This window comes from Anastrepha obliqua, chromosome 3 (genome assembly GCF_027943255.1).
Source record: "Anastrepha obliqua isolate idAnaObli1 chromosome 3, idAnaObli1_1.0, whole genome shotgun sequence".
Lineage (NCBI taxonomy): Eukaryota > Metazoa > Arthropoda > Insecta > Diptera > Tephritidae > Anastrepha > Anastrepha obliqua.
In genome coordinates, this window is record NC_072894.1 from 113,858,131 (window position 1) to 113,878,422 (window position 20,292).

At 34.5% G+C, this 20,292-nt stretch overlaps 1 protein-coding gene across 1 annotated transcript in view; it reads left to right on the plus strand.

Moving 5' to 3' along the window:
* The first annotated feature begins 856 nt into the window (after positions 1-856).
* LOC129243019 (uncharacterized) overlaps positions 857-20,292 on the plus strand; it is a 54,608-nt gene continuing 35,172 nt past the window's right edge. Inside the window, exon 1 of the mRNA XM_054880045.1 lies at positions 857-1,041. Within this exon, the coding sequence (XP_054736020.1) occupies positions 1,023-1,041 (19 nt within the window). The 5' untranslated portion in view covers positions 857-1,022. The remainder of the gene's footprint in view (positions 1,042-20,292) is intronic.

Here is a 20,292-nt window from a genome sequence, read left to right on the forward strand (position 1 = left end):
TGAAAGGTGTTGAATTGAATTTATGGCCAAAGTAAATCGTAATGATGTGATGAATGGGAAAGTAATGAAATTGTATAATGGCTAGGGAAGCAAGTGCGGGTTTCATCAATTTATTTACGAAAGTAGAGGAGGGTATAATTGCGCTTCATGGCACTTGAACCAGCACTTACATTTCATTTGATTTTTATTTAATTTTAATAATTTTCTTTATGAAAACGTAGCCTATTTTAGTAAAAAAGGTATGAAAATTCCAATTTAAAACTTTGTGTCTGGCATAAGAAAAAAATCTAAAAATTTGCTCAAATATCCGAAATTTCTTATATGAACGTCGGTTAGCGCGAAAATACAGGCGAGCTATATCAAACGCGGTTAGAAGCACTACAACAGTTTCTATGTCGATAAAAAAGAGAGAAGCAGAAAGTCAAGGAGCTTACACCCTCACTGAAGCTTCCAATTTTTCAACCTTCCATTGAAAGCAACAACAACTATTGCACACCAATTCATATGAACAAACTAGCGCTTGGATGAAAGAAGCAACTTCCATACACGCCCCAGCATTTTTTCAATTGCCAAAGTGATAATAAATTAGATTCTTATGCAATAAAGCACTAGTAATGGACTTCAGTAGAAACAGGTAGTAGTGGTTATGCAAGAAAAGTTATTCAAAGGAAACAAAGCGCCAAAGAAAAGAGTAAAATCCAAACCTAAAAAGTGCAATTTAAAAAAGAGTAAAAAAAGGGAAAAATACTTAAAAACCACAACGAAAAGTAAAGAGCGAAAAAATGAAAAATTATATTAAAAACCTAAAAAATATATTGCGCCAAAAAAGCAACAAAGTTATCAAAGGAAAACACAAGCTAACTTTTGCAGCAATTGGCGTGAAAACAATTTGGAAAGCAACAAATGCAAATGGCTGCAAAAGCCAAGGCAAGCCTAAGTGGCGTAGAGAGCAAAAGGACCTAATAAGGGAGAAAGAAACAAAAAAAGTTCTTCGAAGCCAGCACAAAAAACACGCGTCGCCGATGTTAGAAAGGCGCCAAAGTAAGTACGCAAGCGCAGCGATAAAAGTTGAAAAGTGAATGCAAGTGGATTCTGCTTTATTCAGTTTTTTTTTTGTCTTCCCTTTTTTAATAGATATCAGTTTCGAAGTGTTTTCGTGCAATTTTATTTCATTTGTTGTTTTTTTTTTTTTGTTTTCTGCCATTTACGACGCCAAGCTACTCTACTATGCAGCAAGACATTTGCTATTTGAAATTTAATAGCGCAAAAGTGAAAAAAAAGCAGTCTGGAAGGCAGCAGCAGAATTGAATAAGCGAACAAAAGTCGAGCGAAAAGTGAATGCAAATTTTTTTCTTGGGGAAATAAAGTGAAGTTTGCGAAAGAGTATTAAAAATAAAGAAATTAAGAAAAAATATATGTTCGGCAATAAAAGTAATCGCAACCGAGGCATGCTGTGTACGCGTGCAGCTTTTTCAAGTTGTAATTGAAGTTGGGAAACAGTTTTTCGGTCACATTCCTGGTTGTTTTTACACTTAAAAACCATTCTTTTGTTTTTGGTTTTTTGCATTCTTCCAAGCGCTGAACTTAGTACGAATATTTTTATTAGTAAAAATATGAAAATGCCAGACACGTCAAAGAGTAATGAAAGCAGTGCAGAGCAATCGAAGCAAGCGCGTCAAAGGAAGAAGGAATCGACAACGGCAAGTGGTTGAAAAATAACTTGAATATGTTGCTAGTAGCAAACAAGGAAAAAAATATTTTGGTAATTGCAACAGCGGCTACTTTGCATGGCAAACTTACGGAAATTAACGAAAGTATTAGCTGCGTGAACATAATGACTAGCTTTGCCTTCGTGAAAGATAAGTTTAGTATTAGTTATAAATATTTTATTTTTTTATTTTAAGTTTACATTGCGACTAGTTAATATGAGGTGCAACACCTAAGGTGCGGTTCTGTTTAGTTCATTAAGTCTTTGGGTTTTTACGATTCAATCTTCTTCTCCAATTACATATATTAGTTAATATAGGTATATAGGTATATATACAATTGGCGCGTACACCCTTTCTGGGTGTTTGGCCGAGCTCCTCCTCCTATTTGTGGTGTGCGTCTTGATGTTGCTCCACAAATGGAGGGACCTACAATTTCAAGCCGATTCCGAACGGCTGGTATTTTTATGAGGAGCTTTTTCATGGTAGAAATACAATCGGAGGTTTGCCATTGCCTGCCGAGGGCCGACCGCTATTAGAAAAAGCTTTTCCTGCATTTTGGTCTTTCACCGAGTTTCGTACCAACGTTCTCTCTCTGAAATCCGAATGGTAGTCACGCACCAACCATTCGGCTACGGCGGCCGCCATATATTAGATAATAGGCGATAGTGAAATTATCAAAACTGGTAAAAATATTGATGCACTATATTTTGTCTCTGACGGCATATTCTGAAAAACAAACCATATTTCTCACTTCCGAACCTTATAATGATTTCAACTTATGCTAACCCAATGCCACAATTTTTATATTCCAAGCTTTAAATAGTTAGAGGTCCAAAAAATGCCGGAATATGAAAAATGGAGCGAACTCTAAAATTTTCAATACAAATTGGGGCAGCTCTAATTCAGACAAAAAGTTTTGAACTGCATACTTCCAATTGCTGGCATGTGGCGTTTTATATGCTACAAAAAAGGCGACTCGTATAAAATATCAGTTGGCGGGTCACTCATACGCCCCACCCATCAGTAGTTTTTTGCTACATAGCGACGTTGCGAATCTTGCGAGAAATAGGGAGGCTCTTGAAAACGTTTTCATGCGCTTATTGCAAGCTACACGACCAGCCGGCCTCAATATAAATGAAAGAAAAGACGAAATACATGGTACGATCCTTTCATGATAGTCACATCAGAATCAGAAGTTATGTTTTTGAGTTCATGCAACAGTTTAAGTACTTAGGCGTAGTATTCAGTATAAATAAGGTTACATTCTTATCTATACAAGACCGTATTCAGGCATCTAACGGAGCATACTTTGGACAAATCAAACTTATGACGCCTTCATTGGTATCAAAGTAACAAAAACTCCCGATGTACAAAACTATAATAAGACCGGTGCTCAGCAACGGCTGTGAAACATGGATCCCTAAAGTTCATGACGTGAATTTACTGATGCGATTTGAAAGAAAAATTCTTAGAAGGATATTCGGCCCCACACGATTAGAAAACGGTATTTGTTGAAGTGATTGAATATTTCCACTGAAATACTCCTAGTTAGTGACCAGCACCATTTTACTACCACTGTCTCGTGTGATGATGTCTTTGTTTTTTCCAAGTCAGATCCAAGTGAGGTCCAATTATAGCAGCAGATCCAGGTATAACAGCAGATTCTTTATCTCGATATCTGAGATATCCTGAATTTGCTGTAGGAAAGGCTTACCGAAGGAGCGGAGTCGTGCCTTAGCTAGCCATGGACATTCACATAAGTAGTGGAAAAGGCTTTCCTTCGCTCCTTCCGCTTGATAGCTTCTGCAGATGGGATTGAAGGGGAGGTTGAGTCTGGCTGCATGCTCACCTGCTTTCCAATGACCTGTGAGGGTTGTAGTGCTGCGTGAGATGTTTGGCTGAGAAAATCCTAACAGGTTATTCGTCCTTTGGATTTGGTATGACGGCCATGTGTTTTTTTTTTGTAATACATCTAGTTATTTGCTTCCATCTTCTTTCGGCTAAAGCATGATAGTTTGAAGCTATGGATGATTTTAATGTGTTCAGTGGGGTGGAGATTGCCACCGCCTCTGCTAAGTCTAGTGTCGAACCTTTTCTTGCTAGCTCACTCGCTATCTCATGTTCCTATGACCGGGAACCCATATCAGAGTAATTTCAAGCCAATTCCAGCTCTTCTCTACACTGTAAGACTAGTTTGGATGAAATGGACTTGACTGTATGAGAAGATAGCTACTCTTGCACCAACTTCCTTATAGAGCTTTAGTGACGCCCTGAGGTAAATAACATTTCCTGAACCTGTATGTAGTTGTCGATGAAAATAATCTATTGCTGTTGTCATTCAAGCCGCTGTCACCACAATCCCAATCCAGAAAGTGGGGTAGAGAGCTTGTGCGATGTTTGGAAAAGTGTCCAAAGTTATGTTTTAAAGCAGATGGTGATTATATTAATTCCAAGAAAGATTACAAAATATATTGGCGCTTTTTGTGCAAATAGGGGCTTAATTAAATTTTTTCAAAAACCCTCAACCCTAGTGCCACCCATTTTTGGAAAAAATGTTTTGTTTTTTTCTTTCTCATATGAGATATAAATATTTTGAAAATTTAATGAACCCAGCTCATTTGCTCTTAACTGTAAACGGCCCAATGCGTTAATTTCCTTCTTAAGGCTCAATTCGTATGCTGCCTAAAGTGAAATAAAATCGCAACTACACTAATTCATTATTTCGTATATTAATTCCCACCATGCACTCATTTTTGACCTCAAATTCAAGTTCAAATCAGCTCAAAAATTTCCGCATTCCATCAATCAAAATTTCTCGCAAAACTTTTTGCGAAGCTGATATTTGTTTTGTTTTTGTTTGTTTTTTTTTTTTTGCTTTCTATTTCTTTATTAGTACCCATACAAATGTATGCGATTCATTGCTGTTATTTTTCAAGAATTTCAGCAAAAGTTTACTCAACAGCACACTTGACTTAATTTACCGGCCAAATAACTAACAAATAATAAACTTTTTGCTTAGGAGCGATCTTTTGCGCGTGTTGCCACGCTTGCCACAATTAACTTTTAGACTAAATTTGCCTAATTTATCATTCGAAATATGAAATGTGTACGGAAAAGTTTTGCAAAAGAATGTGTTACACATATGCATAAAACGTGTGTGTGTGTGAGTGGGTGCACTTCAAACGCACGTGAATTCTGCGTATATATGGCAATACCAAGCGGCACCGGCAGAGGGGCGAAGAATTGGGAAAAGAATTTCAAAAATTTGCAGCGGCTAATAGAGTGAAAATGAAGAAAAAACATGCGAAAATATGAAAGGTATGCAAACAAAATTATGAGAATATGTATGTAGGTGTGTACATTTTGCAAAAATTAGTGGGTTGATATAAGTAGTGGGTGTCGAAGAGGAGTTGAGCAGGGATTAAATTAGGCAAGAATGCGAAAATGTAGATATGTATGCATGAATTTGCGAATATCACACATTTATTCAAGCGTGAATTGTACACACATAGACGAATTGAAGCACACATGCGTACATACAGACATATGTACAGTCCTATTTTGCTATATTATTCTCTATGCTTTCACATTTTTTACTTATTGTTATTTGTTCTTTTTTGTTTTTTGCTACTCACTCCCGATGATTGATTAGCAACATATTTGTCATGTTGCTGTCAGATTTTTCTTCGTCTTTAAGTTTAACTACTGGTTTCAGTTTCACTGGCTTGTTTGTTGGTTTGTTTTTTTTTTTATTACATTTTTTGTTTTTGATTCGGTACTCTTGTACTCTTTACTTTGTGCTGCTTCATGAATTAGTCTTGTTTGCATACGTGGGTTTGGAATTTTCGCTCAACCTTGTTGCTCTGTGGCTCGTATGCTCATACATTTGATATCTTGAAAATTTTGTTATTAAATTGTTTGCATTCAAGCGATTCTCAATCTAAATATTACTTAAAATTTAAAACACAGATATCAAATTTCTAATAGATGAGTTTTTATTTGACAAGCATTTATGTTAGTATAAATTGATAGAAAGGCGTGGGAAGGAAATAATATTTTTTTTATGTAATTAAATTTTCTTTTTAAATCTACACAAATTTTTCTTGAACATAAATTCATAGAAATGTATAAGAAGGATGTTATCATTGTGTCCATATTATACACTTTTTTATTTAAATAAAAAAAAAATTGTTGTTAGTGTAAATTCACAGAAATTTGTGGAAAGATATTATAATTTTTTGAATATAAGATTTTTTTTATACATAAAAATAATTTTTTATTACGACAAAAAAGTTTCTCAATTGAGAAATAACAAGTTTTCTTCATACAGATTGTTTTTCATGCGACAATTTTTGTTTTTAGTACATATTAATAGGTGAAATGGTTGAAGTGCCGGTCTGGCTCTACTAAATTAATAGATAGTTATGGAAAGAAATAGTTATTTTTTCAATATTACAAATCTTTTTATACAAAAAAAAAATTGTTTAAATTCGCCAAAAGATGTTTTTGAATATAAATTCATGGAAATAAGTAGATACCTATGAAATTAGACTTTCAGCTATTAGTCCATAGATGTCGCTGGGAGTATTTTTAAACCTTCCCAAATGTCTTGTTTTTTTCGTCTGCCATCTGTCAACAATATTTAGTTCATTGTTTGTTACGTTTCATACAACAATGCATTTTTGTCGTTCTTAAAAAAGTTGAATTTCGTGCCTTCAAACTACGATTTGCGGACATCGTTGATTTTTTGTTATCAATTGAATAAAAACGCTTCTCAAGTCCATCAAATGCTTATAAAAGCTTATAGTGGATATGCTCTAAGTAGAAAAATTCCGAAGGGGTGATTTTAGCGTGGAGAACGAGGACCGTGGTCGGCCACCGAAAAAGTTTGAGGACGCCGAATTGCAAGCATTGTTGAATGAAGATGATGGTCAAGCGCAAGAAAAGACGGCAGAGCAGTTGGGAGTGACCCAAAAAACCATTTCCAAACGTTTGAAAGACATGGGCATGATTTTAAAGGTCGGAAGACGGGTGCCGCATAAACTGACAATGCACCGCCACATCGAACAAGAGCGACCCGAGAATTGGTGAAGACGTACGATTGGGAACCGTTGGTGCATGTGGCTTACTCACCAGACTTGGCGCCTTCCGATTAGCGTTTGTTTGCATCGATGGGCCACGCACTTTCCGAGCAGCGCTTCAATTCTCACGAATAAGCCAAAAAATGGCTCGATGATTGGTTTGCGGCCAAAGACAGCCAATTTTTTTGGCGCGGCATCCATAAATTGCCTAAGAGATGGGAAAAATGTGTCGCTAGCGACGGCTACTTTTTTGAAGATTAAATTTGTAACCATTTTTTGTTAATAAACGTTTGAAATTGAAAAATAAAATCGCGTTTCATAGGTATATACCTATGGGCGATGAGCCTGAGTGTGTCCCTGAGGACAACCGACAACCACATATTCGAATTGTGTGAATGCGATCATTTACATTATTCGGCATTTCTACTATACTAAAAATATGAATAAAATACATAACAAAGAATATTTAAGAATCTAATTCTATAGATTAGTAAAATATATAGTATTCTTAGTCAAAGAGTAAAACTTTCATTCATCCCATCATAAATTCCTAGTGTTCCAGTGTGGAATATAGGGCCACAACGAATTTCTTCCATTCGGGTCTGTTTTGCGCCAATCTCCTAACTTTATTTCAACTAAGCTGCATGTCGCGGTTTTTGACTTCAGCTGTCGTCTCCAGGTATTCGCTGGTCTTCCACATCTGCGGCTTCCTTGGTGGTTCTAGTCAATGGCGGCCCTTGTTAAGTCACCATTTCCTCTGCGTAGAAGATACCCATTTTCTCTTTCGCACATCTAATAGTATTGCCTTCTACTGGGTTCTGGCTCATAAGTAAGCATTCGAGACAATATTTGGTTAGAATATTTTGAAGATTTTTCGAAGGCATCTGTTTACAAAAACTTGTAATGAGCTTGTGTCAGCTGATGTCGCATTCCACGCGACATAACCAAGTAAAGTCGTCCTTACATTGAAGTTAAACGTTCGCAGTTTTGTGCGCTGTGAAGTGTGTAATGCCTTTCAAATTGCTTGCAGGGAGTCAAATGCCCCCACAGCTTTCTTTATTCGGTTTTAGATATTATCGCTCGAACTTGCAGAGACCAATATAACGTTGCCTGAATAGCACAATGATCATCTGAATGCTTCTTAAGTGTTTGAGACTAACCGTACCGCGCCCGGTCAATTGACCGGTTACAAAATTGAATTTAAAAATATAAACTGACTCTTTGTTCCTTGGTTAATTTAACTTTATATAAATTCATATATTATCAAATTTAGCAATTTGCCTTTTTTTGTGTTTCATTACTATTTAAAAATATTAATTATGTATTAGAAAAAATTAAAAATTTGTTTTGAAAAAACCATTATTTCATAACCGGTTAAATGACCGGTTGCGTTAAGAATAGGTACCATATACGTGATACTCCGGTGCGGTTAGTGGTGAAGAGCTTATTTCAGCATTACAGTGTGCCAAAATTTATCGAAAATTTCATTTGAAGAATAAACATCTGTAACCATCCGGCCACCATTGGAAACATTTCATTTATCAATAACAAATTGTAGAAATTTTAATGAGTATCTCTGCCTCACATGAATGGGTATGACTCCTCATTTAAAATATTTGTTCCATTTGCATGAAATATGGCTTTGGTTAGTGTCTGATTATTGCCCCTTGGAATACCGTCAAATACCGAGAATAACAATGCACACAGAATTTCTCTGAGATATTTCAATAATTGAGTAATCTGTTGCACGCCGAACCAACAGCCAGTCATCAATCATTCTTCTGTGAAATGGGCGTAGAAATATTCCAAATTTTTCCTACTTTCACATGAGTCTACCTGTTAATCTGTGTAGGAAAGCAAAGAAGGAAAGAAAGTATAAAATAGCATGAGGCATTAATTATGCACCTTAAGAAGAAAGCGAAAGTAAATACAAGTAGAATAAAAGACTAACCAAGGAAGGCGGTATTTATAAAAAATCGTTCATTCTACCCCACTTGAACCGATTACCTCGTGAACTATGCCATTGTGTTGTAAGTGGGATGAAAGATAACCGATTAAAGTGATGATCTGTGCCCTCACTGAATAGTGAAGTGCCACGTACTCACCAACTTTGCCTCACGCCAACAAATCGTATGGCCGCATTGCTAAGTTTCTGTTGGGACTTATTTGAATCAACAATAGTGCACAAAGGTACATAAAATGCTTTGTATTTTTCACTTCTCAGCCATTCAGTTGACTAACAATAAAACCACCATTAATGCAAGAAAATAAATAAAAAATAGTTGTGTGTACACATATGAATGGGTGGTACAGAGGGAATATCAAGGGGATAAAAAACAAAAAGGTTGGTTATTTAATAAAAAAAATGGAAGCTTAGGAAAATATTTATTTTCACCTTTCAACTGTGCACTCAATCATGAAGCTATTCGAACAATTGCAACTTTGTGTAACAACCAACGCAGCGCCTGCAACAATCAACATTTTCCCACTTTACCACAGACATATTTGATAAATAAATAGCAAACATTTCCTTTCAAATAAGGAAATACGTACATACCTGCATTTGTGGTTGTGTCGTATATACATATACATATATATTTCATGCTACCGCTATTGGACAATCATGCTTTGTATGTATGTGTGTATATGTATGTACGTATCTCTCTAAGTACCAGGCTATCAATCTGCATCTTATTCTTGCTTGTTACTCTATTTTGTATTTCTGCTAGGGGTGTTGAAATTATACCAATTGATGATCCCAAAATTTCGGGACTCGTTGTGGGCTTCGGCTATTTTTTATTTTTAATGTCTCGTTAAAACATGTCGCTGAAAATTTAGCTCATGGGTTTTGACTATTTTTATTTGCTTAAAAAAATTTAGTCCTGAAAATTAAAAACGTAGGCTTTGCATATTTTTGAATTGATTAAAAATAAGAAACAAACAATTGTCGATCCCGAAATTTGGTGACTCGGTATGTGTCTCACAATTTTTTTAACTCAATAAAAATTACTAGAATTTACTACAACTGCTACTACCGGGCTAATTTTTTTTTTTTTTTTCAATATAATAAAAATTATAAATGGCTTATATTTTTAATTAGAAAAATTTTCATATGCCTTTTAAAAAAAGTGCTGTTGAAAACTATAGAAAAAATAAAATAATCGTTAAAAATAAATAATTGTTGATCCCGAAATTTTGTGTATAAAACTTAGCTTTTGAATATTTTTAAATTGGTTAAAAGTAAAAAAACAAATAATTGTTAATCCGGAATGTCGGGACTCGTTTCAGGATTCATCTCGGAATACAACTTTTTTTTATTACAATAAAAATTACTAGGTAGTAGTTACTACTTGGATACAATTTTTTTAATATAATAAAAATTATAACTCTTTACAATTTTTTGTTTTTAATTAGAAAAGTTTTAAAATGCCACGTTAAAATTAAAAACGTAGGTTTTTAATTAATTAATTCATTAATAATTTTAAAATATAAAACACATACCTATAACTTTTCATTCCGAAATGTTGGGACTCTTTCCGGGATTCTTTCTATATCTACAATTTTTTTGTTTTAATTAGAAAACTTGTAACATGTCTGTTAAAAAGTGCTACTGAAAACTAAAGACATAGGTTTTAAATATTATTTATTTAGTTAAAATTTAAAAACAAGTAATTGTTGATCCCGAAATTTCGGGACTGTTTTCGGGGCTCGTTCCAAGATACATTTTTTTCTAATTCAGTAAAAATTACTACAATTTACTGCAACTGCTACTATCGGGATACAATTTTTTTATTAGAAAAATTTTAACATCGCACATTAAAATAGGTTTTGAATATCGTTTATTTGGTTAAAAATAAAAAGCAAATAATTTTTGATCCTGAATTGAACGAGACTCATACCGGGACACAACTTTTTTTCGTATAATTCTGAAAATATTATAACTACGATTATTTTTCAATTAGCAAAATTTTATCAAGCCTGTTAAAAAAATGCTGCTGAAAACTAAAGAAATAGGTCTTAAATATAATTAGTTTGGTTCAAAATTACAAAACAAACCGAATTTGAATCAAGAACTAGCCCATGAAAAAATTATTTTTTTCAAAATGGCTTACTTAAGTTTAGGGATCGGTCAAAGGGGAAGTGTTTGTCTTATTTCTTAAAATTTCTCTTTAAAGTAAAAACACTAATAGAAGTCTAGTAATCGGAAACTTACGGTTTATTACAATTAAAATTTATTTGTTTGTGAGCGTATTCCCGAACATTTGCTCGAGATTGTAATCCAAATCTTTTATGAACTTTTGAAAATTGTTGAAAATTTTTATATTTTAAAGTCTCATGAAATTTTTTTAAATTTTAAAAATTTTATTTTTATTATTGTAACATACTAGCAATCTCGGTGAACTCCGTTTCGCCACCAGATGGCTTCGTTTTTTAAAACATTTTGTTTGGGGATTAAAAGATGAAGAAAAATTATTTTTTTTTTGTTTTATATTTGAAAAGGAAATATTTGATTTCATTTCACAACAGTAATGAATTCGTTACGATTACAAAAATGAAGTCTAATTTAGTTGAACTTCTCTAAGTAAAAAATTAAAGTGAATCCAAAGTAAATACTGAATACGTGTCCGCAAATTATCCGTATCCACTTCAATGCTCTTTGGTAAACCACATTTTTTGTTCTTTGGTCTGACGTTAACACAAACAAAGAGGATTGTTTCCCAACCCGTGAACACGCAACGTATAGCTGCGCATGTGAAAAACAATGATTTTCTAAATTTTTTTTGGCATTCGTTCCAATGCTGTTTTGAACATATTAACCACAGCGTTATTAGCGCGAAAAAATGCTTGCAACTGTTCAATAATTCGTCTCTTTAACTGTTGTGTTCCCTGTATATTGCACCGCACATTCAGCTGATCCACCATCGGCGAAATGAAATATATTTGTAGAAGTTGATGCGGTTCATCTGATGTTGGCACCATTGAACCATGCAAATGATATATTTGTCCTTATATCTGTGATGGCAAACAATTAAGACAGAATAATTAATTTATTTATTTTTGAAGAATACGGTGTGACTTCTGATCGTGTGATGGTGTAGTGTGTGGGGTATGTGTAGTTTTTATGTATTGCAATTGATTTTGTTGGTGTGATTGATTGGTGTGAGTGATTGGTTGTGTGTGTTGTTATTTTTACCTTACAAGTCGGCATGAAGCCGCCTTCTCGAATGATATTAGCTCCAGAGGAAGTCATGCGAAAGCAGTTATTGTATTCAAGGATGCGTTGAAGAAAATGGTTGGAATCGGGATCAGTTCCATTGAACAATGGTTTCAGTGGCTGTGTTGGTGTAAATAATGGATCCAGTTTGACTTTTCCATTTGCGCAGCACAATCCAGCCGTTTCTCTTTTGAACTTTAACGCATTGCAATATCGGCATACAGTCGTCATTGGTCCAATATCTAAATTGTCATCATCACTGTAGTTCGCAGTGGGATCATATTGGAATGCCAAGCGATTGTATAATGCCAATGATCTGCGTGTGCTCACGCGTTGTCTCAATCGGGCATTTTCTCTTTTGATATTTTGCCTTTCTTCGCTTAAGTTCTGTGAATACACTTGTTGCAGGCTTGCATGTCTTGTGCGGCGGCCGATGTTTGCACTTCGTCCTCTCGGCATTTTGGACAATGGACAGACTGGTGAATTTAACCTAAAATGCACGATCCACATAATTTACACAGTTCAACTTACCACCTTAAAGACAAATACCGGCTGTTGAAGTTGAATAAAAATTTGCACAATACGCGTGATTGACTTGATGGTTTCTAATTGAACTGTTAGGAAATGAACTTTAACCGCAATTTCACAATTTCACAGTGAACACAATACCGGTTTTAAGTTGGCGTTTGAAAGAACGTGAACATAATAAATGTCACATGAAATTAACTGAGCAGAGTATATGTTGTAAACCTCACGGAGCCCGAGACCTTTCCAACGAACGCAAAACAATGGAAATCGGTTCGTGCGTTCTGGAGTTATAGCGTCAGGAAGGAAAACCCGACTCATTTTTATATTATAGATTTATAATTTTTAGTTTCTTCTTTAATTTAATTAAAATTCGTTAGATTTTACAAATTTTATTTTTAATATTTCAATAATAAAATTTTTAAATTTTTTATTATATATTTCTAAATTTTATTTTTAATTTTTAAAAATGTTAAAATATTTTAAAAACTCTGTATTCATATCAACTATTTCCGTGATTTTCGCTACTTTAATTACATCAAAATCACGGGATCCCCCAATATCGGAATATCGAGACCAGCATCCCTAATTCCTGCTATTTTAACAATTGTCACATTTGACACACGTCATTGCGGCACTCGTTATTCATGCCATTTTAGAGTGTCAAATGGAGTGCAACACAATGGCAGCATAAATGTTAACAAAAGTAACAGCAACAACAACAACAAATACAGTAATACTAATAGTGGCGCAACAATGCATTATATTGGCAGCTTGCGGCAGCACAACGAAGATTGGCGAATTGCACGTGAAGATGGAGTGAGTGTGGCAACAAAGAGATTCGCATGTTTGTGTATGTGAAGGAGACCCAAATAATAGCAAACTTCGTAGAAGCAGTAACTAAGCAGCTCTGTGTAAATATACGTACAAGTAGGAGTAGGTTTGTTTGTATGTTTTTGTAATTCTACAATTCAACGCTGTGCATCTCTGCGCAACCTAGGCAACACTGACTTTTGTTGCCGCTGCCTTTTGTCATGGCAAATAAATAATCGTATCTCACGAATTGCCAAGCGCCATGCACGCTTCATTTATCGCATACATTTATTTATTTGTGCAACAACGAAAATAATTTATTTATGCATATTTACTTAGTAACTTTCTTTGTGTATGTGTGTGTGTGTGTGTTCGTGTGCGTCACACTATTTTAACTGCGCATTTCAAGGGAGCAGCAGTCAGCAATTGTTGCTCAGTTGAGCTGATATTCCATTTTATGCTGTTGCTGGCTGACTTACTGACTGGCTGGTTGCCTGCATTCTGTGCTTCTACGAGGGTTCCTTATGTAGTCATTTTTCGAGTTTATGGACAAGAAATCAATAAATGTTTTCAACAATTTTTTTTTCAAAAAAAAGTTAAGGGATGAATAACACAATTTTAAAAACCAGATCCCCAAGCTCTGGAAAACTACGCGTATTGGATTACTTTGAAAATTTGTTGTTTAAAAAAAAAATCTACGTAGTAGAACGTTGACTGTAATTTTTTTATTAATTTTTTTTTTTTGTTTTAATGAGGCGGTTGTCAGATAAAAGTCGCGTGGTCTGGAAGGATAAGTAAAAAATGTATACTAAAAATACTGAAGTCCATAGTAACTAAAATAATTATGTATACCAAAAAATGTCGGAAATAATGTCGTACTTATAAAGAGAACCTGGTAAAATATGCTTCAAATTGCAGAATCGAAACAAAAAGTACGGCGGCCCAAAATGTGTATACAAAAATAATAAATTAAAAAAATTCGAAAACTGAAATCTTTAAAAAAATTTCGATATTCATTAGTGACGAGGAGCTCAATAGCGTGAATTTAACAGTATCTAGTAATGTGCGTTTAAAGTGGGGAGATCAAAACCAAAAATGCCGCAGACCAAAGGTGGAAAAGTAATAATAAACACGAAAAATTTCGAAAAATAATATTTTTAAAAGAATTTCGGAATCCATTAATGACAAGGCACACCAAAACCCTGCCTCTAATAAGATCTTGTAAGAGGCGTTTAAAACTGATCGTTGATCGAAACAAAAAAATGTGAACAAAATATTAAAAAATAATATAAAGAAAAATTTAATTAAATATATCAAAAAATTTTAAATATAATAATAACAAAAAAAAAAAAATTTGAAAAATAAAAAAGGCGAAGCACTGTAGTTACCTGTACTGTAGTAGGAGACCTTGTTATATCAAAAATGGAGGTTCGAGACAAAGTAATATCGAAATCGAAAAACAATATCTAAAGCGAACAAAATGCGAAAATAAAAAAGTTGAAAAAAACAAATTTCAAAGCTTTGAAATGACGAAGCGTCGCCGTGCTTTTAATAGGACCTCATAAGATACGAGAAAACTGAAAGGGTGACGCCAAAAAAAAAAAAATTCAATATCTAAAAGTGACGAGACATTCTAACACTGGGCTCTTGACAAGGCTGCGTAAGATGTGTTTAAAATATGAGAATAGAAACGAAAAAAAAAACACTGTAAGCAAAAAATTAATAGCAAAATCGAAAAAATAATAAACAAAACATTAAAAAAATGATTCTCAAAAGTGACGAAAAGCACTAATATCGTGTTTTAATAGGTTAAGATGAGTTCAAGTTCAAAAATGAAATATCAAAGCAAAAAATATTGGACACCAAAATGTCGGCAAAATAATACTCAAATCCAGAAATTTCGAAAATGAGAATTTAGAAAACAAAAATTTTGAAACGTAAAAGTGATGAAATATCCTAATAGTAACGCACGCAAATTAAAAGGTTTAAATGAGAAAATAAAATCAAAATTGAAAAGTTGTGAAAGGGAAAATTTTCGAAAACAGACAATTTAATCTGCCCGCACAAAAATGTGTAATTTTTTTTCTGCCAAATATAGTGCTTTTCTTAAGGCCATCACCTCATTTGAAATGGTGATTTTTGGGTATTCCCTTAAAAGTTTACAGGAAACGCAAAAAGATTTTTTATTTTTGTTTTCAGCATTTTATTTTTGAATCCATTGTTAAAAACTGAAATATTTTCTTTTAGCCATACGAGGTTTGCTCAAAAAGTTGTCAGCCTTCAAAAACTGGTCTTCCAAAAAACGGAATGCCGCTGGCGACACGAATCCTGATGTCTGAAAACAAAAAGGTTATTGTTCAGTATGAATGTCGTTATTGTGTGAGCTACGATCGTTAAAAAAGGTCCGAAAAAGTACTTAAAAAATTGTTTCCGAATGAAAACGAAAATAAAAAATATTTTTTCGTTTCCGTTTTGCACTTTTAAAGAAACACCCAAAAACACCATTTCAAATGAGGCGAGGGCTTTAAATTGGAAATTTTCGGTGTTTAGGTTTTTTTTGCAATTTTAGGAAAAGCACTGTTTTTGCCATTATGAGACTTTTCACATTTCGATATCTTAAGATTGCAATTTTGTTTTTTGATTTAGCTTACAGCTTCCATGAGTTAGCGCTCAATAAGTTTTTGGGGAAAATATTGCTAATATTAAAGCAAAAAGCAACAAAAAAAATGGCATGAAAGTTTTAATTCCAACGACAGTCGGTTTGACGTGCCAAAACTGCCGAAATTTATATCCGGCCAAGGGCGGCCACTTTTAACAGCGTTTCCCAATATTTTATACAGGTTGTTTCATAATGTTGTAACAAAAACAACAACTACTAAAGAATGATACTGAAGCGTAACAGTTCTTGATAGCAGCCGATTCGTTCCCCCGGAGGGTAGCACTTGGCCGGTGAAAAATCAATGGTGCCTTGATTCTTCCGGTAACGAAATTGGCTGTTATAAAAATATGTACATACATTAAAAAATGTTTGCGTTAACAAATTTTTTGCTTCCAGCTTTTTTTTTATTTCAATCCACATATTTCAAACGCATCTTACACAGTCTTCTTAAGAGCCCTGTGATAGAGTGTCTTGTCACTTTTAGACATTGAAAGTTTTTTCAAGATTTTAATTTTTGAAATTTTTCGATTTAAATACTATTTTGTGTCTATTTTTTGGCTTTTACCTTTCAATTTTCACGTATCTTCCGAGGCCCCATTAAGAGCACGGTATTACGATGTTTCTTGACTTTTTGGCTTTGAAATGTGTTTTTTATCAACTTTTTTATTTTGGGTCGTTTTGGATATTAATTTTCGATTTCGATATTACTTTGCATCGATCTTCCAATTTTAATATCACAAGGTCTCCTTACAGTGTTTCGTATATTTTATACATTAAAAAATATTTTTTTGTTTTGTTTTCTGACTACGTCCGACTGTTTATTACCGACCGCAATTAGTGGCTTTTGATAACATAATGATTGATTGATGGTGAACGAAGGTATTAGCCGACCTTCAAAAAATCTTCTCTAGGATGGCGAATGGTTTGTTGCGTGACTACCATTGGGGGCTCACTCCCGTTCAAATTCGTGGATGAACCTCAAATAATAGAAAAAGTTTTTTCCTAAAAACGGTCGCCTCTCGATAGGCAAGGGCAAAAATTCAAGAGTATTTTGCCATGAAAAATCTCCTCATAAAAAATACCTGCCACTCGGAGACGGCTTAAAACTGTAGGTCTCTCCATATATGGAACAACATTAAGACGCGTACCTCAAAGTGGAGGAGGAACTCGGCCAAACACCTACCAGAAGTATACCGACCAATTATGTTTTTTGCTTTTTGGGTGACTCTAAAGTTATCTCACAGTTATCTTTCAAACCTTTCTAGTACACCCCGTCACATGCAGAAAATATCGCTGTCAGGCCAAGCGGCCTGCCTTCTTCTTTGCAATGCTAGATAATTAACCGTGAATTCAAGCAAGAAATTCTTAAGCCGTTTTATTATAATTTTTAGTAGCACACAAGTCACCTTTGACTCCGGTAAGACTCCACTAATACATTTTGTCTATTAACTATCTTGCGTTATAACTTTTCGTTCATTGTTAGAACGACTTTCTGTATTCAACCATAGGAAAACGTCAGCAGCACTTACATTTAGCTCCTGTACGTTAAGAGTCATAGGGCTGTCTGTCATGATAAGATTTATTAAAACGTATAAAAATATTTCAATATCAATAAAAATATTTAATCACAATTTTAGTTCATATACGGTCTCATATCTATACTGAAAATTTTCAAATTCTCCGTTATCGTGAAAATGCCAACCGTTTGCCTAGTCGCATGGCAAGGAATATGCAATTTTACGATGCTGTGCGGAATTTATAGCCCAACAGTAACAATTACTTGATAGCGAAAAATAAGTAGTAACCCTCGTACAAAAGCACATACATACCTTCATATGTATATTTGTATAAGTATGGATGGTTATTCGGAATCATAAAGTGAGTTAATATTTTTCTTTTGCTTTAAAAGTTGTTTACATTAATTTCCACTGAATTCATGCTGAAATATGAGTTTGCCATACGGATGGCACATTTCCATGGACGCTTTGTTGGTTATATTGAAAAATTGTCAGCTCCAGTGAATGCAGCAATTTTTGAATACCTATTATTTTGTCGCCAAAGTAAACAGTTTCGTTTTCATTGCAAAATTACAGTTCTCGTTGCATCAGCTGCAATGACTTTACGGCGAAAAGCGACACCAGCGGGTATCTTTGTTTGCAATTCGAGCAGTTATTTTTGATAATTTACAAGAAAAATACACACTCAAGCAAGTTAATGTATATGTACGAATGCACGCGATTGTCAAAATGATACTTTGATTTTGTAATTTTTATACGAAAAATTGCTTAGTTAAAAATTGATTCGTTATTTGACCTAAATTTTAATGCAAATTTTGAGCGTCGCTCCGTTTTCAATAACATCCTGTGATTATTTGATAAATACCAACTTGAAAGGAATTATCAATTACCCGTTGAGAAGTGAGTAAATGTTTGTATGTACATACATATGCATGTGTATGTAAGTTTATTATCCTGCAGCCAAACCTATTGATTCTGAACTACTTTGCTTCCAGTTTGCTTTGCAGCTGAGGTAGTTGGTTTTCCATATTTTTTCAATGCAAGCAACTGGTATTTTTAACATGACGAAGATCTATGAAATGTGGATTGTCAGTTTATGCATTAGCATTATAAAGGGTGATTTTTTAAGAGCTATAGGAAAGTTTTTCAAAAAAACACACGTAAAATTCAGAAAAATGCATGAAATTTTTATTTAAATCGATAGTACAGTCCATATAATTTAACGTTTGAATATTATTTCAAGCAAATGTTGACCGCGACTGCGCTTCAAATGGTCCATCCGCTTAGTCCGATTTTGGCATACTCTTTCCAATGTTTCGGCCGGTATCTCACATATAAATGATTTAATGTTGTCTCCCGATGCGTTAATTGAAGCAGGCTTGTCTGAATAGACATGAACTTTAACATATCCCCACAAAAAATAATCTAAAGGCGTTATATCGCACAATCTGGGTGGCCAATTCACAGGTCCCGAACGTGAAATAAAATGTTCACCGAACTCGCCTCTCAACAAGTCCATTGTTACGCGTGCTGTGTGGCATGTGACACCGTCTTGCTGAAACCACATGTCATGCAAGTCAAGCTCTTGCATTTTGGGCAAAAAAAAGTTCGATATCATTTCACGGTACCGCTCACCATTCACAGTTACGATTCGCAGCATCTTTGAAGAAGTACGGTTTAATGATACCTCCAGACCATAAACCGCTCCAAACTGTGACTTTTTCTGGATACATTGGTAGCTCTCGCAATTCTCCTGGCTGATCTTCACTCGAAAATCGACAATTCTGCTTATTTATGTACCCATTCATCCAAAAATGAGCTCCGTCGCTGAACACAATTTTTCGATAAAAAAGTGGATCTTCGGCCAACTTTCCAAGAGCCCATTCACCAAAAATTCTGCGTTGAAGTAAGTCGTTTGACTTCAATTCTTGCACCAGCTGTATTTTGAAAGGCTTCACACCTAAATCCTTTCGCAAAATTTTTCACGTTGTTGAGTAACAGAGGCCCAATTGCTGCGAAAGGCGACGAATCGATAATTGATGGTCATCATTAACACTGGCCGATACAGCTGCGATATTTTCTTCAGTTCGCACTCTACATAAGCGTGTTGGTGGCAGTGGGTTGATGTCCAATAATGTAAATTTAGTTCTAAATTTAGTCTCAAAAGCTCGAATAGCCGCTTCAGTGGGTCGATTAAACTGACCATAAAATGGAAGAAGGACGCGATAAACTTTCTTAACAGAACACGAATTTTTATAATAAAATTCAATGATTAGCAAGCGTTATTCGTTTGTAAGACGATTCATGGTTAAATTATAGACAAAACTGAAGATGTTTGACAGTGAAACAAAACACGAAACGTGCGTCAGCTGTTTAAACCAACTGTTTAAAAAGATAATAGCTAAAAAATCACCCTTTATTTATTATTGAACTAGTTACGCTATACATCAGCATTAAACCACTTAATTAAGCAGTATATTAATGCATCAGTGATCCACCAGAAAAAATGCGAATTTTTCCTCACCAACATTTATTCGCGTCTAATCCACATTTCGTGCACCCTTAATATATAATAATGTTTGTTTGGCATCTACCTCTAGCAAAGAGACCAACTTTGCAATTAGTACAATTCAAGTCACTCTCGAGTCACCCACTGCAGAGTTGTCACATATAAAGATTGATGAATTTAGAGGCATCGGGTTTTAAATTGAAATAGAACAACGAAAATTGAAGTGGATTGGGCAGTCTTTATTATTTTTGAGTAGCACCAGTC